Source organism: Microtus pennsylvanicus, chromosome 1, assembly GCF_037038515.1.
Source record: "Microtus pennsylvanicus isolate mMicPen1 chromosome 1, mMicPen1.hap1, whole genome shotgun sequence".
NCBI classification, from domain to species: domain Eukaryota; kingdom Metazoa; phylum Chordata; class Mammalia; order Rodentia; family Cricetidae; genus Microtus; species Microtus pennsylvanicus.
The window spans coordinates 61,050,735-61,072,888 of record NC_134579.1 but is presented as its reverse complement, the minus strand read 5'-3'; the positions used below and the strand labels follow the sequence as shown (position 1 = coordinate 61,072,888).

The 22,154-nt window shown below is 47.1% G+C and overlaps 1 protein-coding gene across 1 annotated transcript in view; it reads left to right on the top strand.

Moving 5' to 3' along the window:
• The first annotated feature begins 16,337 nt into the window (after positions 1-16,337).
• Itgb5 (integrin subunit beta 5) overlaps positions 16,338-22,154 on the top strand; it is a 107,985-nt gene continuing 102,168 nt past the window's right edge. Inside the window, exon 1 of the mRNA XM_075965429.1 lies at positions 16,338-16,577. Coding sequence (XP_075821544.1) covers positions 16,508-16,577 — 70 coding nt within the window. The 5' untranslated portion in view covers positions 16,338-16,507. The remainder of the gene's footprint in view (positions 16,578-22,154) is intronic.

Sequence of the window (22,154 nt, the reverse complement as noted above, 5' to 3'; positions counted from 1 at the left end):
TTTCTGATCGAAACGGCCACCGTCTTCAAGAGTTCTGCTGAGCCTGCTTGCAAAACTTCATCATACCTGGGCCTGTTGACTGTTTACCTTCCTTCATAGAAGAAGGGGGTGGGGAGGGTCACGGGACCCTCACTTGCCTCACCTGAGTATCCACCACCACCCCAAATAGTTGCATGCAATTCTGCCCTGATGACGTGTGGTCATGGGGCACAGGACCAGAGAGGGTATAGGTGGGGAAAGATGAGGAAAGCGGGCTGTATCCATCTACACAGCTGTGGGGAAGCTGTGATTTCTGTGGGGTGCAGACCTTCCAGTGGGCTGGATTTCCCCCCAAGACAAGGTTTCTCTGTGTAGCCCTGTCTGTCCTGAAACACGTTCTTTAGACCAGGCTGGTCTCAAACAGAGATCTGCGTGCCTCTGCCTCCCAAGTACTGAGATTAAAGGCATGTGCCACCACTGACCAGCTCTTGGGACTGCTTTAAGAACACGGGTGTTGCTGCCCTTAGCCCTCCATAGAGCCCATTACTCTATAGAGTGAGCCTAATTAACTTATTGGTTCCCCCTGGTGGGCTTCTCTGGAATCACACCTGAGTTTGTCGTTGGGCCCTCAGGAGGGAGGAGTTTTAGCAACAGCACAGCTCTGCTTGGCTTGGGCATTGGGACAGCATACAGGACCAGGCATGTTACATTTTGGATCTTGAATGGTTCCCAAAGGCCCCAAACATTGCAGTTTGTGCTGATACTACAAGTAATTAGGACTCCTAAATAAGACCTGGCAGAAGGAAGTTTTTTGCGGAATATTATTTTAAGATGTGTTACATTTGTTTATGCTGTGAAATATTTGTTTAAAGATGCAAAGGTTGTTGCATTCGTTTATGTTGCATTTGTTTTTTTTGTTTTTTGTTTTTTTTTTTGGTTTTTCGAGACAGGGTTTCTCTGTGGTTTTGGAGCCTGTCCTGGAACTAGCTCTTGTAGACCAGGCTGGTCTCGAACTCACAGAGATCCACCTGCCTCTGCCTCCCGAGTGCTAGGATTAAAGGCGTGCGCCACCACCGCCCGGCTGCTATGTTGCATTTGTTTAACTCTATGAAGCCGTGTTACTTTGTCAAAAACACCTGATGGTCTAATAAAGAACTGAATGGCCAATAGGCAGGCAGGAGAAAAAATGGTGGGGGGGACAGCTGGGCAGAGAGAATAAGTAGGAGGAGAGGCAGGAGGAGTAAGAAGAGAAGGAGAGGAGGACGGTAGGGGCCAGCCACTCAGCTACACAGCCAGGCTCAGAGTAATAAAGAAAGGTATGTAGAATAGAGAAAGATAAAAGCCTAGTGGCAAAAGATAAAAGCCTAGTGGCAAAAGATAAATGGGATAATTAAAAAAAAGCGGGGGCTGGAGAGATGGCTCAGAGGTTAAAAGCATTGCCTGCTCTTCCAAAGGTCCTGAGTTCAATTCCCGGCACATGGTGGCTCACAAACATCTGTAATGTCTGGTGCCCTCTTCTGGCCTGCAGACATACACACAGACAGAATATTGTATACATAATAAATAAATAAATATTTTTAAAAAGCTGGCTAGAAACAAGCCACGCGAAGGCTGAGCATTCATAAGAAAGACTAAGTCTCCATATATTCATGTGGGAACTGGGTTGCAGGCCCCCAGAGAATGAAGAGTTAAAAAATCAAACTACAGAAGTTGGGCCACTGGGATCCCCTCCTTCTTCTCGATTTTACTTCCTGGCTGCCATGAGGTGAGGGGGATGGCATCCATTCCTGCCATGATGTCCTGGGTTGGGCAGGCCCCAAACAGCAGAGCTGAGATCCACAGGCCAGAGCCTTGGGAACTGTGAACCAAACACCAAGTTGGCCTCGAACTCACAGAGATCCACCTGCCTCTGCCTCCACCACCCCGACTCTTTATATGAATGTTTTAAATTTTATTTAATTATTTTTTGAGACAGTGCCTCTGCTATGTATCTCTGGCTGGCTTGGAACTCACTATGGAGACCAGGATATTCTTGAACTTACAGAGATCTGCCTGCCTTTGCCTTCCAAGTGCTGGGACTAAAAGACTGTTCCCCATGCCCGGCCAATTAATTTTTTTCAAGTGTTTGTGTGTGCATGTATGTGTGTGTGAATACAGACAGGCCTACTAGTGTGTACCACAACATACACGTGGGGATCAGAGAACAGTCGGTTCTCTCTTTCCACTGTCACGTGGATCCCAGGGGTGAACTCAGGAGCACCACCTGCTACCTGCAGATGCATCTTGCTGGACTCCCTTTCCTAAAGCTGATTTATCCAGTGTTCGTTTTGGCAATGGAGAGTAGAGTAACGTGGGGGGGGTCCAGATGTTCAGATACCAGCACACTAAAAAAAAATTATCTGAATAGATCTGGAAACCATCCTTGTCTCTGGCCAGGTTTTCCTAATTACATCTGCTCTCAGCCCAGAAAGGATGGTTCCCTCCTGTCCCAGCTCATTCCTAGATGCCAGGAAATTTGATGGTCAGTAGATGGCGCTGTCTCCTTTAACTTGTAGAAAATGACACTAGAGGAGCCATTCTTCCAAAAAGGCTTATTTCTAACGGCTGGTTTCCTTCCTCCCTCCCTCCCTTCCCCCCCTTCCTCCCTCCCTCCCTCCCTCCCTCCCTCCCTCCCTCCCTCCCTCCCTCCCTCTCTCCCTCTCTCCCTCTCTCCCTTGCTTTTTTGTTTGTTTTGGGACAGGGTCTCAGGTAGCCCAAGCTGAGCCTGAACTTGCTATATAGCCAAAGAGTGACTGACCCATCTGGCTACCACCTCCCAAGTGCTGGGATCGCAGGTGTACACTACCACATCCAAGTATAATCATTAACTTTATTTTTTAAAAGATTTCTTTATTTATTTATTATGTATACAGTATTCTCAGTATTCTGTCCGCATGTATGCCTGCAGGCCAGAAGAGGGCACCAGATCTCATTACAGATGGTTGTGAGCCACTATGCAGTTGCTGGGAATTGAACTCAGGACCTTTGGAAGAGCAGGCAGTGCTCTTAACCACTGAGCCATCTCTCCAGCCACCACTGACTTTATTTTTAAGTGTGGGTGTGCCAGCCTCAGTGTCCCCTCAGGGTGAGAAGAAGACTCACAGCAAGCGCAGGACTTAGATCTGAGGGCGAGATGAACCCTCCACTACATACCGTTCCGCATCACTTTCTTCATTCTTCTCCTGCTGTTCTCCTCTGTTCTGTAAAGTTTCCAGTTTATACACACACACAAAACAAAGGCAATTCTCCGAACTTGGACGTCCCTTTATCTCTGAAGGTCCCAATGTGATCCATATGAAAGACTCCTTTCCTGGCTGCATGTCCTGCCAAATGGAAGGTAGTTGCAGGGAGGTGGCTTCTGATATATCTCAGGGAACGCAGTGGAGCTGTGGCTGTGGGAACCAAGGTTATTGACTGTGTAACCAAATTTCCCACTGGAAGCCCCACAGAGTGGGGGGAAGAATGAATGACCCAATATACCAGTACATGGGAAAGAATTGTCCCCGATAATCCATACTCTGCTGAATCTTGCACCAGGGGAGAGTGCTTATGGCTTCACAAGAGAGCTACTGTAAGAATCAGCCGATATACAAAAGGTGGTGGGCCCAGAGCCTTGCGAACTGGGTTTATCTCCATCAGAACTCATTTGTTCTGGCGGGTCAGCCTTCTGCTCTACAAGCTGAAACCTCACTGCACGATTTCCGTGGACCACAGCACAATCCAGTGCCACAGTTTGCCTGTGAAAGTCGGAGCATCTTTAGGGAGTCAGTACTCTCTTCCATGGTGAACTCCAGGCACTGACCTCAGATTTTCAGACTTGCGAGGCAAGAGCTTCTCCCATGGGGTCGCGGGGATCAAACTACCATGCTGGTAGGGCTTCACGCATGCTGGGCACGCACTGTACCAACCAGACTGCTTTGTTGTTGTGTTTCTTGTTTAGGGGTTTTTGAAACCAGGTCTCACTATATAAGCTGTGGCATCCTGAAACCCACTCTGTAGCTGAGGCTGGCCTCGAACTTGTGATACTCTTACCTCTAACTTTATATCGTTGGTACTTCAGGAGGGTGCCACCATGCCTGTCTCAGTTTGATTTTGTTGAAACATTTGCATCATTTTCGCTTGAGCATAAGAGATCATTCATCATCTATTGGCTTCCTAAGATAACTGAGTTCTCAGTGCTAGAGGTTGAACCTGACTGTCATTCATTTCCCTCAAGCCCTGGATCTGTCACAGAGCTACGTCCCCAGTCCTGAGCAACACTGTTGCCACATCAGTGGCACATAAAACTAGGTACAACTGCTTAGATAATAAACAATTTATTTTGTGGCAATTTTATGAAATAAAACAAGAAATAAAGCCATTTACATGGGAAAATCCTTCGGTTAAGAAGAAAAACAAAAGGTTCCCAGTGAGAAGTTTCTGTCTTTCGTCAGCTTTTATGAGGTGAGCAAGGGCTGCTGGGATTTTATAGTGTTCTCTTGGTATTCTGATTTGTCCTCAGTTGACAACCCACAGCACAGAAAACAAGATTAGAGAGAAGCCTGGGGGAGCCTGGAGGAGCCTGGGAGAGCCCGGGGGAGTCTGGGGGAGCATGGGGGACTATGGGGGAGACTGGGGATCTGGGGGAGCCTGGGGGACTCTGGGAGAGCCTGGAGGAGTCTGGGGAGGCTTGGGGAGCTTGGAAGAGCCTGGGAGAGTCTGGGGGAATCTGGGGGAGTCTGCGGGAGCCTGGAAGAGCATGAGGGAGCTTGGGGATCTGGGGAAGCTTGGGGAGCCTGGGAGACCCTGGGGGAGCCTGTAGTGCATACGGAGTTCCATCTCACAGCTGGGAATTAGTCTCCTGTTGAAGGGCAGAGACTTGGGGCAAACCATCCAAACTGTCATTCTGCAGGCCTGGGAATACATTTCCTGAGCCCACATTTCCACAGCCACAGTGCCCTGGCCAATTCCAGAAAGCGTTGCTGTTTCTAGATGAAAAGCAGCAACAACAGCCAGCCTATTAGAGGGCATCCCTGGAAACCAGGCTCAGTTCTTAGTGCCTCATCTCTCCTCTCCTCATGATGGTTGTGATGTAGGCAGCAGCATTATTGCTCCCACTCAGAGGCGGAGAGAGGCGAGGTAAACAACTTGAGCAAGTCAGAAAGCTATGGCCAGGAGCACAGACTGCCCAGCTCTAGAGCCCAACTATATATCATTCATTCATTCATTCATTCATTCATTCATGCCAAATTATACACACAGGTAACTTTGGAGACCCACACTGAACTGGACACTGTCCTGTAGTTCCTGGACCTTGGTGACAGATACAATGGAGGAAATAAGGGGTTTATATTCCCAGAGCTCTTGAGCCTTTAGTCCGGAAGCTGAACAGAGCTGCCCAGGGGTTGAGATGTGAGGTTGAGATGCTGCTTGTTGCTCTTGCAGAGGACCTGGATTAAATTATTTTCTTTTATTTTTAAGATTATCTATTATTTTATGTGCATTGGTGTTTTTCCTGAATGTATGCCTGTGTGATATCAGATCCTCTGGAACTGGAGTTACAGGCAGGTGTGAGCTGTCATGTGGGTGCTGGGAACTGAACCTGGCTCCTCTGGAAGAGCAGTCAGTGCTCTTAACCTCTGAGCCATCTCTCCAGCCCATACCTGGATTAAATTCTTAGGGTCCATAAGATGGCTTGTCTGTAACTCTGATCCCATGGATTTGATACCCTCTTTTGATCTCCGCAAGAACCAGGTATGTGTGTGGTACATACACATACACAAAGGCAAAATACTCAATCACAGAAAGTAATAAATCTTAAAAAACAAAGTCACCTATAGTTTTCTGTTTTGTTTTATTTGAGACAGGGTTTCCTATGTAGCCCTGACTGTCCTAGAACTCACTCTGTAGATCAGTCTGGCCTCCAACTCACAGAGATCCACCTGCCTCTGCCTCCAGAGTGCTGGGATTAAAGGCGTGTGCTACCACCGCCTGGCTCACCTACAATATTCTTCTATTTGTTACTTATTACCTCAGGCCTGGCTCCCCTCTGTGAAGACCTTCCAGCTCTTTCCTACAATGCCCTGCTACTGTCTGACCAGTTGTGGTATCCTGCCCCTCTATGGTGATGGAAAGATCTTTGAAGTGTCTTCCCTTTGTGTGGAAACAGCAATGTCTTCATAAACCCAAGGCCATGCCCCTCCACCCCCATCTTGGTTCTCTGCTATGCAGAAAGTCCTCCACGGCATCCACGGAATGTAAACAGCATGCTAGAACAAAGAATGTCCTGCAACATAAAAGCAAATCAATAAAATCAAGGCTAGGAAAAGGCATCTCTGGAGGTTTTGTTGTTTTTGAAATAGGATTAAATGTAACCCAGACTTCAAAGTCCCGATTCTCTGACTCCATCTCTTGAACACTAGGATTTTAGGTGTGTGCCACCATCACAGCCGACAAAGCACCTTTGAGCCAATTCTGAGTGTGATTCGCCACTGTGGTGGTTTGGATGAAAATGACCCCCAGAGGCTCATAGGGAGTGGCACCGCTAGGAGGTGTGGCCTTGTTGGAGAAAGTGTGTCACTGGAGTGGGCTTTGGGGTTTCAAATGCTCAAGCCAGGCCCAGTGTCACTCTCTCTTCCAGCTGCCTGAGGATCCAGATGTAGAACTCTCAGCTACCTCTCCAGCACGGTGTCTGCCTGCAGGCCACCATGTTCTCTGTTATGATGATAATGGAGTTGCCATGGCCATGGTCTCTTCACAGCAACAGAACTTTGACTAAGACAATCACCATGAAAAATGTTTATGTGTGAGCATGTGCTGCATGCGTGCTGTCACAGATGTGCTACGGCACGCTTGTAGAGGTCGGAGGACTGCATTCTCTCCTGTCACCTCAGGAGATTGAACTCGGGACAGCAGGCCTGTGCACGAGGCCTCTACCAGCTAAGCCATCTCCCTGGTCCCCACTTCCATTTCCTTAGGAATACAATTACCCTCTAACCCATGCATATTCTCACTTCATTGTAGGACATCTGCCATTTTCCAAGGCTATCTTTTTCTGTTTTTAACCTAAGTTTCAATCTGAGAAAATGATATTACGGTATGGTTATAAGTAGACATTTGGACAATGGGCCCACCTGGATATTTTAATGGTGTCTCTAGTTCTCTCAAGACCTATCTCTACTGAAGCTTGCATGCTGGTGATTCAGAGTCTCATCTTCTGCTTCTATCCAGCAGGAAGGGGAAGCGTGGAGGACCGAGAGAAGAGCTCTTAGCTGTCTGGTCTGGCCTGGCAGTGACTCGGAAAGCTTAGTCGTGAGCCAGGACCCTCATCCCCTCAGCTTACTGGCTGGTGCCACATGCTGAAAGGCATTGTGTTCCCTCTCAATGGAGATTCAATTGTGGTTTAGGAATGAATGGCGCAAGGACAGCTCTAAAGTGGGAAGCTGTGTGTGGCTTGCCCTTGAGTCACATGACTTAGAAGACTAGTGATCAGAGGTGGCGTCCTAGGGAATCCTTTGCTTCCATTTCTCAATTTAGGAAATATAATGCAGATTCGATTAATGTTAATGGAACGCCTGCTGTGTGACAGGTGTCTTCATATGTGTGTGTGTGTGTGTGTGTGTATGTGTGTGCATGTGTGTGTGACCTAAAGACGTAAAAAGAAAGATTTATTCACTCCAAAGGAGGAGGGAACAAACAGACCTAAGGAAAGTTCTAAAGTCCAGCTTGGATCTTGGATTCGGTAGACGAATTTATTAGCATTGTTTATAGGAGTGCGGGTGATGCCCAGGCAGCTGTACCACAGAAAAGTCTGACTCCTGTCCACCAAGTTCCTTTGTTATTTATTTTTTATTTTTGGTTTTTTGAGACAGGGTTTCTCTGTGTAGCCCTGGCTGTCCTGGAACTCTGTAGACCAGGTCAACTTCGAACTCAGAGATCTGCCTGCCTCTGTCTCCTGAGTGCTAGGTTTAAAGGTGTGCACCACTACTGTCCAAGCTCCTGTTTTATGCAGTGTAATGGCATTCCTACTAGGGATGTGTGGCAAGTGATAAGATGAAGGATGCAAAGAAGGTGACTGTTAAGGATAAGGATTTCAACTCGAATCCATTCGTGACAGCTCCCCCAGAACCACGGACTCCTTTATATCCCCTAGGTGATCTGGCTAAATTAAAATAGGATGAAGGCCAAGCTCCTAGCAGTCCACAGATTGGAGCAGTAACTAGAACTGATCTTAGGCCTCTTGTCCCTTTGATTATATATTGGACAAATGGTTCGATTACTCAGACAAATGCTCTGGTGGATACAGGAGCGGAGGCCTCATTAATTTATAGAAATCCCCAAAATTTGAAGGGACTTCCTATTACAGTTACAGGATTAGGAGGAAGTGAGAGTCAAAGAAAGCAAGTCAAAGTGACAATGAGTGTATGGTGACTTCCCCGTGAAGAGTATACAACAGTTATTGTTCCCATCCCTGAATATATAATAGGGATAGACTTATTGAGAGAAATATCATTAAAATTAACCCATGGAAATTATCTTGTCATCCAAAAGTTATAGATATACCATGTTATTGTAGGGGAACTGCTGCAGGAGCCTGTTTAACTCCCAGATCCTACTAAAATAGTTCAATGTAAGCAATATCGAATGCAGGAGGGCATGAGGAAATTACCCAGACAATAAAAGAGTATGTGAGATCAGGCGTGATGATACCTGCAACTACAGAATGGAATAATCCCATCGGGCCTCTCCGGAAGTCGGCTGGCTCTTGGAGAATGGCTGTGGGCTATAGAGAGTTCTATAAAGTGACCCCTCCTCTTGAGGCTGCTGTTTTAACCCGGGAGAGACCTCAGTCAGACAGTGAGAAGCCCAAGCCCGTGATGATTTCTGGTGATGCATATTCCTGTGTTGTATTCCAGTGCAGTATGAAGAACGCCTATGGGTAAATTCCCGGGTGAAGTCCCCTGTCTTAGGGGCTTCCCACTCTAATTCTTTGTTTTAAATAAGCTTCCTTGTAGAATAAATTTCTCCCTATTAACTAATTTCATGGCTCTTAGAAGTTCTTTCTCACGGATTGAATTGAAAATAAAAGTCTGTGCACAGCAAAATGGCTAAAATTACTCGCCATTACACGCAGCTATAAGTCTACTGCACAACTGATACAAGATTGGGTTTAGTGTGCTGCCTAGGGCCTAGGGATAAAGCAGTTGGGTATCTCAGGCTTAGGCAACACAGTACCCAGCTGATTTAGACAGTTCTAACTTGATTATGTTCTCTCCTTGCCTTTGTCAGGGACTCTGATGGTCTGTAATGACTGTCTGATCATGAGAGAGATCGCTAGTTTCACTGCAGTATGGCATGTAGGACAACCAAGCTATAGCTTCCTGGAAGATGGAGTTACTCTGGATAGGAGTTAGATGACTAGCTCCATTACGGTACACTAATTTAACCTGTTTGCTTTTCTGAAACTATCACAAAACCAATTAGGTCAGAGTGGTATTGTACTTTAGAGGACATGAGGGTATGATGGTTCTTTTAAACAAACTCTAGTTATGTTGAAGATTGTGGTGGTTTGAAATAGTTCCTTTGGTGGAACTGTTTGGGAAGGATTAGGAGGTGTGGCCTCATTGGAATAGATGTACCAGGGGTGCAGGTATATTAGGTCTCAAAAACTCATGCCATTCCCAGTGTTCTCTCGTCCTCCTCCTTTCTGATCAAGATGTGAGCTGGCAGCTGTTCCCTGCCACAACGCTCTCACTCCGCCACCGTGGACCCTGACCCTCAGAAAATGTAAGCCCAAATTAAATGCTTTCCTTTACACATTGTCTTGGTGTTTGTCACAGCAACAGAAAACCAGTACAGAAACTAGTCATTTATGTGCATGTGTGCATGGCTGTGCATGTGGGATCCTCTGCAGTTGGAGCTACAGGTGGTAATGGTCCCAACACAAGTGCTGGGGATGCAACTCTGGTCTTCTCTGAGAGTAGTAAGCAATCATTCACTGAGCCATCTACCTCTCCAGCCCTGATGGAGGAAGGTCATTGGCTAAAAAAGAAACTGCTTGGCCCTGATAGGTTAGAACATAGGTGGGTGGAGTAAACAAAACAGAATGCTGGGAGGAAGAGGAAGTGAGCTCAGACGCCATTTCCTCTCCTCTCTGGGGCAGATGCAATGAAGCTCTGACCCAGGATGGACATAGGCTAGAATCTTCCCGGTAAGCGCACCTCGGTGCTATACAGATTACTAAAAGTGGGTTAGTCAACATATGAGAATTAGCCCATAAGAGGCTAGAGCTAGTGGGCCAAGCAGTATTTAAATGAATACAATTTGTGTGTTGTCATTTCTGGTGTAAAGCTAGCTGGTCGGGAGCCGGGCGGGACAAAAAGCAGGCCTGTAGCTCCTACAACACAGCCCCAAATGAACTCCCAGTTATGCGGAGACTGTCATATCTCACTAAAGATCAGAAATTCCATTCAAAGGGAGGCAGCTATGAGGGAAGAAGAGTAGGTCTTGGACTGAGGGGATCTTGGCACTACTGTTTCCTCTCACAGCTCAGTCCCAGTGTCTAATGTGTGGAGTAAATGTTCTCTCTGTAGTTGTGTGGGTTCACCCAATAAGGACCTGATGGGGCCCGTGCTTTGGGGTTCTCTAGGTCAGGTTCTTCTGACTCAGCCACTTAGGCAAGATGTCTATGAGACTAAGGATATAGGTACTATCCTATAGGTAGAGGACTTGCCTTGTATGCCTGAGGCTCTGGGTTCATCCCTCATAATCCCCACATAAACATGATCCCAGCTTTCTCCCTTTCTCTGTCTATTTCTTTCCATTCATTTTATTTTCTTTTTTAAAAAAGATTTACTTATTATGTATACAGTGTTCTGCCTGCATGTACACCTGCAGGCCAGAAGAGGGCACCAGATCTCATTACAGATGGTTGTGAGCCACCATGTGGTTGCTGGGAATTAAACTCAGGACCTCAGCAGTCAGTGCTCTTAACTGCTGAGCTGTCTCTTCAGCCCTTCATTTTACTTTTTTTTTGTAAATTTTTTAAATTGATAGTTATTGAACTCTACATTTTTCTCTCCCTGCCTCTCCCCTCCCCACTTTGACCCTCCCCCAAGGTCCCCATGCTCCCAATTTACTCAGGAGATCTTGTCTTTTTCTACTTTCTACTTCCCATGTAGATTAGATCTATGTAAGTCTCTCTTTGTGTCCACATTGTTGTCTAAGTTCTCTGGGATTGTGGTTTGTAAGCTGGCTTTCTTTGCTTTATGTTTAAAAACCACCTATGAGTGAGTACATGTGATAATTGTCTTTCTGTGTCTGTGTTACCTCACTCAAAATTATGTTTTCTAGCTCCATCCATTTGCCTGCAAAATTCAAGATGTCATTTTTTCTGCTGTGTAGTACTCCATTGTGTAAATGTACCACATTTTTCTTATCCATTCTTTGGTCAAGGGGCATTTAGGTTGTTTCCAGGTTCTGGCTATGACAAGCAAAGCTGCTATGAACATAGTTGAGCACATGTCCTTGTGGCACGATTGAGCATCCTTTGGATATATACCCAAAAGTGGTATTACTGGGTCTTGAGGAAGGTTGTTTCCTAATTTTCTGAGAAATCACCACACTGACATCCAAAGGGGTTGTACCAGCTTACATTCCCACTAGCAATGCAGAAGTGTTCCCTTTTACTACAACCTCTCCAGCATAAGTTGTCATCAGTGTTTTTGATCTTGGCCGTTCTTTCAGGTGTAGGATGGAATCTCAGAGTTGTTTTGATTTGCATTTCTCTGATGACTAAGGATGTTGAAGATTTCCTTAAGTGTCTTTCAGCCATTTTAGATTCCTTTGTTAAGAGTTCTCTCTTTAGGTCTTTACTCTCTCTCTCTTTTTTTTTTTATTGGATTATATGTTCTTTTGGTGTCCAATTTCTTGAGTTCTTTGTATATTCTGGAGATCAGACTTCTGTCTGATGTGGGGTTAGTGAAGATCTTTTCCCATTCTGTAGGCTGTCGTTTTGTCTTGTTGACCGTGTCCTTTGTTTTACAGAAGGGTTTCAGTTTCAGGAGGTCCCATTTATTAATTGTTTCTCTCAGTGTCTGTGTTGCTGGGCTTCTATTTAGGAAGTGGTTCCTTGTGCCAATGTGTTCAAGTGTACTTCCCACTTTCTCTTCTATAAGTTTCAGTGTGGCTGGCTTTATGTTGAGGTCGTTAATCCATTTGGACTTGAGTTTTGTGCATGGTGATAGATATGGATCTATTTTCATTCTTCTACATGTTGATATTCAGTTATGCCAGCACCACTTGTTAAATATGCTTTTTTTCCATTTAATATTTTTTGCTTCCTTGTCAAAGAGCAGGTGTTCGAAGATGTGTGGATTGATATCCAGGTCTTCTATTTGGTTCCATTGGTCCTTCTGTCTGTTCTTATGCCAATACCAGGCTGTTTTCAGTACTGTAGCTCTGTAGTAGAGTTTGAAGTCAGGGATTGTGATGCCTCCAGAAGTTCTTTTATTGTACAGGATTGTTTTGGCTATACTGGGTATTTTGCTTTTCCATATGAAGTTGAGTACCATTTTTTTGAGATCTTTGAAGAATTTTGCTGGGATTTTGATGGGCATTGTGTTGAACATTTTACTTTTTTATTGAAGTAACCATAAAATGGTCTGCACCCTTTAGGCACTGTGAGGAAACATTTAGAGAAATGAAAACAAATTATGAAAGTTTTGTTGGACTGGAAAAGGGAAGATTAAAGACTCCAACAGACTTCCTAGACTTCCTCTAGGTTGAAGGCCTGCCTGATGACAATTAAAAAAACAAAAAAAGATAAACTTTGTACACACAAGTATGGGCCCTCACATAGACACATATAATCATACACATGAATAAAAATTAAAATAAATGGCTTTTTGAAAATATTTTGAGTCAGGTGGTGGTAAGCAGTGACATTTGCCTTTAATCCTGGCACTCAGAAGGATGAGGCAGGCAGATTTCTGAGTTTAAGGCCAGCCTGGTCTACAGAGTGAGTTCCAGTACAGCCAGGCTTATGCAGAGGAACCTTGTCTAGGAAAACAAAACAAAAAACAACAACAAAAATATTTTATTATAGGCTGTTTCCATTAACATTTAAGACTGGCGGGCTAACAGCTTCTTTTGTAATCTGGATGCCACTTTCTGGCTCATTCTCAGAGGCCCTGAAAGCTAAATTAGTTTTGTCTACCAAGAATCATGGTGTATAAGGAGAGGAAAACTGAAAATAGGAAAAGTCTCCTATTCTTTTCATGGTAAAAGATACATAATGTAAAATTTATCATTTTATCCAGTTTAAGAGGATTGTAACAATATTAATATTCATGTTAGAATATTGGGTATTCTTTTTCCTTTAGAAAGCCAGGCAAGCCTTGAACTTGTGATGTATCCAAGGATGACCTTCCGTGTCTTTTCCCAAGGGCTGAGATTATAGGCATAAGTCATTGCACCTGCTCTAAACTGGCCTTTTTCAAATAAAAAATGATCTCAGCATTAAATATGTATATACTCCTGAGGGACAGTGGAAGGAAATGCCTTTAATTCCAGCAGTCAGGAGGCAGGCAGAACTTTGAGTTCAAGGCCAGCCTGGTCTACAGAGCAAGTTCCAGGGCAAACATTTAAGCAAGAAAAAACTGTCTGGAATAAACAAAAAGCCCAAAACAAACAAAAAAGTATACCCATGTTTCATAGGCATCCTCTACAAAAAAAAGAACCTTTAAAAATATTTATTTTATTTTTATGTATATGGGTATTTTGTCTGTATGTATGTCCGTGTGTGGTGTGCAGCCAAGTGTCTGCAGAATTCAAAAGAGGGTGTCAAACATCACACAGTTGTGAGCTGCCGTGTGGGTACTGGAAACTGAACCCAGGTCATCTAGAAGAGCAGCCACTGCATTTAATCACTGAACCATATCTCCAGTCTCCTATTCTTTTCATGGTAAAGATACATAATGTAAAATTTATCTTTTTATCCAGTTTAAGAGGACTGTAACAATATTACTATTCATTTCTAGAACTTTCCCATTATTCCCACCTGAAACTCTGTATTCATGAATAACTTCTTATTCTCTCCCCCATCCAGCCTCTGGTAACATCTGTTTTCCTCGTTCTTTGTTCTGGAGCCTTTAAACAGTAGAATGTCTGGGCATGGTGGCACAATCCTGCAATCTTAACCCTCAAGAGTGGAAGCAGGAGAATCAAGAATTCAAAGTCATCCTGTTCCGTTGCAGAGTTCAAGGCCAGCCTGGGCTAGATAGATCCCCCCCCTCCAAGATTTATATAATTGTTCCTTTGGGTCTGATTTATGTCATAGCACGTTTTCAACGTTGCAACAATTGTGTCAGGATTCAATTTCTTTATTTGGTTATTTGTTTTTGAGAAAGGGCCTTGTAAATAGCTCTGGCTGTCCTTGAACTCACTATGTAGATCAGGCCAGCCTCAGATTTACAGATCCGCTTGCCTTTGCCTCCAGAGTGTTGGAATGAAAGGTCTGTGCCATCACATCCAGCTCCATTTATTTTTAAGATCAAATAATAGATCGTCATATGTATATCTGACAACTTATCTGTGAACACTTTTGGATTCTTGTGTGTGAGGGGGTCATGAACCACAGAAGTTCTCAATTAGAAAAGGCATTTCCAAGCCAGCTTTAATGCAGCTTGGATTACTCAGGAGTCATGGCTTATGGCAGGTCTGAACAGGCTGGGGACCCGGAGAACCACCAGCTAAGACAGGAGGGGACTGGTGAGAATTAGGGCAAGTTGGATCATAGCACTTCCCAGGTGCAGTTTAGGTAAATGGTGGTCTGTGCCAGGTGTGGGACAAAGCGAGCTATTTCAGCAGCAATGAAGCACTCACCCTGAGAGCAGAGGAGATGGGTACTATGGGGCCTGAGCTTACAGAATGCATAGGAAAACTACTCTTGTACTTAGCGCAATATCCCTCCATCTAGCTGAACCATCCTACATAGTCCTGCCAGACAAATCAACTCTGGCACTGGCTGTCTTCCAGTTCAAAGGCTTTGATCAGTTCCCATTAGAAACACCACCTCCCCGCAGGAAGAAGTGTAGCCTCAAGGCCAATGCCCCAGGGGCAGGTAAAACCTGGGCTGTCTCCACAGCGTGATTTGTTGTTGTTTTGTCCTCTGGTCGTCATCACCCCCCACCCCCCACAGTTTCTCTGTGTAGTTTTGGAGACTGTCCTGGAACTCACTCTGACCACCAGGCTGGCCTCGAACTCAACGGAGATGAGTGCTGAGATTATATGTGTGCTCCACCATTGCCCAGTGCAGCATGTTTTTATCGGACAATGGTTGGCCTCAAGTACAAATTTTAAGTCAAAACAAAAGAAGATATTACAGAACAAGTCTAAGGATGAATTTTGAGGTTTGCTATGGATTGCTTCATTTTTGTTTACCCACACTACACTACGAACGGACTTCTGCCAGTACCATCCAGGCAAGAGTTTGGGAGGTAAGCCAAACAAAGCTCACGATCTAAATGCCTCAGGTAGGTTTTGTACCCACACCTACAGTTGGTTCTTGACCTGCAAAGGTTAGGCTGCCTTACTTAAATATTCTGAATTTGTGTGCAAAACAGCCCAGCAGTCACGTTAACCCTCAGTGCCTCAGTTTCCTCATCTAAATAACAGGAGAGATGTTATGAGTACTAAAGGAGTGAGTGAGTACACAGACAGACAGACAGCACTTAGCACGCTGCCTGTTCAGCAGTATGTCCTTGGCTTCACCTGCGCCTCTGTTCTACGTGTCCTCCCTTGCCCGTCCGGAGCGTGGCGTCTTGGTTGAACTAGGAGGACGCCTCTGTCCCATCTCTGGCGAGGCCCGGGCTGGCATGTGCTTCTGGAATGACGAAATGGCCTGGCAGATCCAAGCGGTACCTGCCGTCCCTCCTGAAGTCATACTGTGATTGTTTTGGCCCAAGTAATCTCTGCCGGTCTAAAGGAGCGTGCCCCGCCCCCTCCCGTAGCTGCTATGACCTGGGAGGGAGCCCCAAACTAGAAGTTTCAAACTCAGGACACCCCTCCCTACCCCCGACTCCCAAGTGCATCGGACGTGACAGCCACCTGGGCACCCCGGGACCTAGGCGTGCTGGCGGGTCCCGGAGCAGGGCGGAGCTGGTCCAGCCCGGAGCTCGCCCCGCCCCGTCCCGCCTAGCCGTAAACTGACCGAGTGGCGGCCCCCGGGAGAGAGGGGAGGAGAAAGCAGAGAAGAGTGGGGGCTGGCGGCCGAGGGAAAAGGGAAGGGTCGCTGAGAGCGGGCGCGCGGGGACTCGGCGAGAGTGCGTCCTGAGCGGCGACAATTCCGGGCGTCCCAGCCGGCCAGCAGGGAGGATGGTGGCGGCGGGGCGCGGGCCAGCCCGGCCGCGGGCGCCGTGAGCCCGAGTTCAGTGCCCGGCATGCGGCTGCGGTCCCCGGCCTCAGCCCCGCTCCGTCCCCCGCCGCGCGCCCCCGCCGAGCGGCGCGCACCATGCCGCGGGTGCCCGCGACCCTCTACGCCTGTCTGCTCGGGCTCTGCGCACTTGTGCCGCACGTCGCAGGTAAGCCGCGCCGCCCGCTGCGCTCTCGGGAACTTTGCTCGCCCCGTGGCCGCTTGCAGAGAGCCGAGGGTGTGGGGCACCCGGGCGCACCCCGGAGAGACGGTGGGGCGCGGGCTGCAGATCTGCGTGCACTGCCAGGTTCCCTCCCGGGCTGAGGAGGAGCCTTCCCTTCCTGTGTAAACAGCAGGCGTCTGGTGGCTGAGCCCGAGGGCGCTGGTGACGCGGGAGGGAAGGCCTCCCCGCCCGGTGCTGGGGCCCCAGTTCTGCTCTCGCCTGCACAAAGCAGCCCTTGTGGCCCACGGGGAGTGATGTGGGGGCCAAAGTGTGGCAGCCCAGCCACTCCGGAGGTCTTTAGATAGCGCAACTTTCTCTACGCCTGGTCTAAGTTGAAAGTTGTCACCTCTCTCGGCAAGTCCGAAGTCGTGGCCCCACCTGGGACTCCGCCGTCTGATTCTGTTCCTGTACCACGATTCACAGTGCTTTGACGGCGGAGTGGCTACTGGCTTTGCCTTAGCCAGATGTTCCCTTGTCCTGGCGGCGCTGGAGAAGCCTCAGATACCTGCGTTAAGTTTTCTGACTTGAAAGTAGCAGTTAAGTCCCTAGAGAAAGGATGCTAGTCGGCGCTGGGGCTGCCAGGGACGTGAGCTTGCTCTACCTTCTCCAACCCGCTCCAAGCAGGAGTTTTCGAACTTTCTCCTTTCCGTCGGAAGTCATTGTGTATTGATTACGGGTGCGCTATGCACTTTCAATACTTGTTTGTCTTTCTGAGCCCAGCCGTTCGTTGCCTGGCTGCTTGAGGGGAGAAATCTGTTCTCCTACCGCGTCTCATTTACATGAAGGAGGTTGAGGTTTCCATCTGAGAGCTGGGAGGGTGGTAGAGGAAACAAAAAAGTCGTTCAGGCCTCTGTCCTAACTTAATACTGTAGCAAGGCTGCTTTTATGGGAAAAGAAGTAGATCGGTGAGTCCCACCCCTTCCTATATCAGGCAACTAGTGGTGCCATCCTTGGTGTTCACGAGTCCCCAGGGAAACCCAAGGCGATTTAGCTTGAATCACCACCTTCTGGAATATATCTTTGTCTACTGACCTCACTTTAGGACAGTCTTGTAGTTTGAAGTTTATGCTCTTTTTATTGTTTGGTGGAAATTTTTTTCTTTCTTTTTTTATTTTGTGATGGTGTTTTTAAATTTTTTTTTTTTGTCAGAACAGCAGCCTTATATTAGTTTCGTGAAATTTAAGTTTGGGAATGGCTCTAGTTTTCTTCCAGTTAGACACTATTTGGTTCTAATGAAAACTCAAACATTTCCCATGGCCAAGACTTTAATCTTTATTAGTGGAGTACCCAGCTGCCTGTCTATCTGTCTCTACCCCAACTCTTCCCAAATTCACCCCTCTTCCTTATGCGCCCAACTTTATATCCATTTAATAAAACACAATGAAACCAGTTTGTGCTACCTAAATACTCCTAGCCCGGTGGTCTTCAACTTGAGCCTGGCTCTGCTTACCTGGGGCTACTACTATCTTAGAGAAAACTCCCTTCCCAGCAGTTAACTGTTGCCAATAGCTCCCTTTTAGGTTTTTGCTTTTTAAATGTATCCTCACCTGGCCTGGAACTCTACGTAGAGCATCAAATTTACAGAGATCCATTTGCCTGTACCTCCCAAGTGTTGGGATTAAAGGAGTGCCCCACCCCTCGAGGTGCCCTTCAAATTATTAGAGGCATTTGCTTTTCATTTGTATGTAATTTCATCTCCTTGGAAGTTGCCTTGCTTCTGAACAGGATTTTCGTCCCAGAGGTGGGCCCTGGAGAGCCACGTGGCTTCCCTTTGGCTTCAGGGTGGGAGCAGTGAGCCTAGGCCCAGGGCTGTTTGGTCATTGTACCTTATCTCGGAGCCTGGGCGGTTTGCTCCAGTGCCTTCAGAGTTAAGTTTTGTCCATTGCCCTGTGACCACAGCCTTGTCTTTTGCCCGTTTGTGCTGCCATCCCCCCACCCCAAGTCAGTAAAATGGTGGTAGACCACCAACCTCCGGTGTGGGTCACCTCCTCCTTGGAGTGCCCAGGTGCTTTGCCAGATCAGAAAGCATGGCTCATGCTGGCCCACCTTCTTTTTTTGTTACCTCTTCCTTGCGTCCTCCCTGCCCCACCCACCCCCTTTTGTCTTGAAAGGTGGCAGGAACTTTCTCCTGTTTTTTTTTTTTTCTCTTGCTGAGGGGAACATAATTTGAAAGGAAGTTCGTAGTTACCTGGGTTGGGGGGGTGGGGGAGAACGACAGGACATGGTGTTGCGAGGTTTGGTGCTCATGTGGGTGTTCCTAGATACAGTGTGTGGATCCTGCAGGCCACAGACCTTACATTTAAGGGCCGACTGGAAATAAGCCTGCCGTGTTGTCCCATCCTCACCCCCAACGGGAGGATCTTCTTATTTATTCCTGGGGCCAAGAGTCTCCGGGCTGGAACCTGACTCAGAAGGTAGCACAAACCAAGGAAGGGTTGCACGGGGGAGGCCTCCCATGCCCTCTCCCGCTCTAAGGCAGAGCGGGGAGTTTGGTCTCACTCCTGCTGCATGGCTGGAGTCAGGCTTGCTGCCGTGGTTTATTATTTTATAAGCAATCAAATGTCCTTTTCGTGGATGCTCTGCAAATCAGAATGCTTCCAATACCAAGAGCCCCTTGTTGCATTTTGAGAATGCAAGTTGGCAGCACGGTCCTCCTCACCCTGTCCCTGGCCCACCATGGCGGTGGGCAGATGCTGGGATGGGGGTGGGGCTGCTGGAATTTGGCTGGGTTGGCAGCTCCCTTTAGGTAACCAGGCCCAGGACACCGAAAAGCAAAGGGTGGCCTCGGTTCATAGACAACTGTTTCCCCTCTGGGATTTACGTTTTAACTCCACCGTCCTCAGTCAGGGGGGGCTTTTCATACAGGGGACTGAGGCAGAAGAGGGCAGGGTCTAATTAGGTCTAATTAGTATTCCTCCCCTGCTTGTTCTCCACGCTATTTAGCTACTGAGGCAACGAAGAATTAAAATATCCAAGTAGTTTGGCAAATCGCCCTTTGTGGCTGCCCGCCCTAGTAACAACTTTTTTTTTTCTTCTTCAGCCTGGTCATGGAAATATTCTGGGAAGTTTTTTAACAAGATCAGCAATGTGGGGGTGATTACACACAGTACTTAAATGAGAGGGCGGCTTTCAGAGGCTGGGGGCTGGGGGGTTCTCCTCACAGGTGTTTTCAGTTGGCTGGGGGAGAGCTTTGGAGCCTAAGGGGTTTGTTTTCCTTTTCTCCAGTAGGGGGAATTAGTTACTTTAAAGCCCCAGTTCTCAACCTATGGGGTCGTGACCCCTTGGGTCTCACGACCCTTTCACAGGGTGGCCTAAGACTGTCAGAAAAGCAGATATTTACATTATGATTCATAGCAGTAGCAAAAATTACACTTGTGAAGTAGCAATGAAAATAATTTTATGGTTGAGGGTCTCCACAACATGGGGGAACTGTATTAAAGGGTCACAGCTTTAGGAAGGTGGGAAACACTGCTTTAAAAGGCGGTAGACACCCATTTGCTGGTGAGGATTCTTTTTGCTTTGCTAGGGTGTGGGTTTGGGGTCGCGGGGTGAAGAGCCTGCTTCAAGACACCAGCTAACTCACTCAGGAGGCCGAGAGCTGCAGCGCGGGGCCCACCTCACTGGATCCCTTTGGCAGCCTTGCCAGAGTTTTTCTCTGTCTCTGGTAAAGCCAAGGACCTATCCCTTAGATCGTCTCGCCCCTCACTCAGAGTAATGTTAAACTCTTAGATCTCATTGGTCTGCTTAGATTCTTTCAGGCTTCCCGTTCTGCTGGATACCCCACGGCCTCCTGCCTTCTCTAACCACTGGCTCCTCAGGCTTCACTCTGCCCCGCTGGCCATGCTGCCCCCTGCCTGGACTGTCTTCCAGGTAGCTGCTGTTCGGCTGCTTCCCTCACACCCACAGGCCATGGGGTCTCCTGCTCAGCCATTCATGGCTTCTTTTCTTCCTTGACTTCTGTCCTCAGCACTTTCCCTCATCTACTGTCCTGACCTGCCCCTTCTCCATGTCTGTCTCCCACCCCACCCCCTCAGAGGCCTCACTTTGAAGTCAGGGTCTGTATGGGCAGCTAGCTGTTAGGAGGCACTTACTGGGGGAGGGAGACCACATTGCAAGGTGTCAAGATTCATTGAGCTGGAATCCATGATAAAGGCCTGGTCAGTGGCTTCGACCCCTGAACTGTGTTGTGTTGGGGAGGTTAGTTGACTTCATGACCTTCCTTTGCCATGACTTTAAAACCTTAGAAAGTCTAGAAGTTTAGAACTCCACACTCAGTTTTCCTACTTTCAGTATCTTACATTAACTACTGTTGTGAATTTGTCATAGCGGGTAAGCATATGGACACACTCTGGTTAGCCTAGGTCCTCTTCTGTTCTGGGATCCCGTTGGGGTACTACATTACTGTCATGTTGTCTTGGGCACCTCTTGACTGTGCTTTAGTTGGTTTTAACAGTTTAGAGTTCTGGTCATTCATTTGATAGATGTTGCTTCTGTTTATAGACACTGATAGGTTTTTTCTCTTGATTAAGAGGAGGTTTAGTTTTATTCTAGGGATAACTGGTTGCCTCCTCTCTCTCTCTCTCTCTCTCTCTCTCTCTCTCTCTCTATATATATATATATATATATATATATATATATATATATATTTCTTTTCAGTGTTCTACCTGCATGTATCCCTGTATCCCTGTGAGCCAGAAGTGGCACCAGACCTCATTACAGATGGTTGTAAGCCACTATGTGGTTTCTGGGAATCGAACTCAGGACCTCTGGCAGAGCAGCCAGTGTTCTTAACCTCTGAGCCATCTCTCCAGCCCCCTTTTTCCTCTTTTCAAGACAAGGACCCATTCATCCCAGGCTGGCCTCAAGCTCTCAGGTCCTTGAACTCATCCTTCTGCCTTCACCTCCTGGGCACTGAGCTAAATACTCCATTTTTGCAGTGCTGGGTCATAAACCCAGGGCTTTAAGCTGGAATCTAGCACTAACTAGCTACATCCCCAGCCTTTGCTTGCCTTAGTTGAGCTGTCTCCCGGGTTAGGAACACATGGAGCTCTTGCAGAGGACCCTGGCTTGATTCCTAGCACCCACATGAGGTGGCGCACAACGACCTGTAACTCCAGCTCCAGGGGATCCAGCATCTGAGGGCATCAGACAGGGTTTCTCTATGTAGCCCTGGCTGTCCTGGAACTCACTCTGTAGTCCAGGCTGTCCTGGAACTCAGAGATCTGCCTGTCTCTGCCTCCTGAGTGCTGCCACCAGTGCCCGGCTACTTTTTATTTCTCACTTAGCCATACTTTGGATAAACTTCGTAGCAGGGTCTTCATTCTTTTGTATAGCTACGTAGTATCTCATTGTATGGATAACTGTTTCAAAAATGGAAGGTTCACCACTTTGAGAGGTAGAGGTGCTAGGATCCCGAATTCAAGGCCAGCCTTGGCTACATAGTGACTTTGAGGCTATCCAGGGCTATGAACCCCCAACAAACCAATCAATTAAAACATGCAAGTCATCTCTGTAGAACTGGTG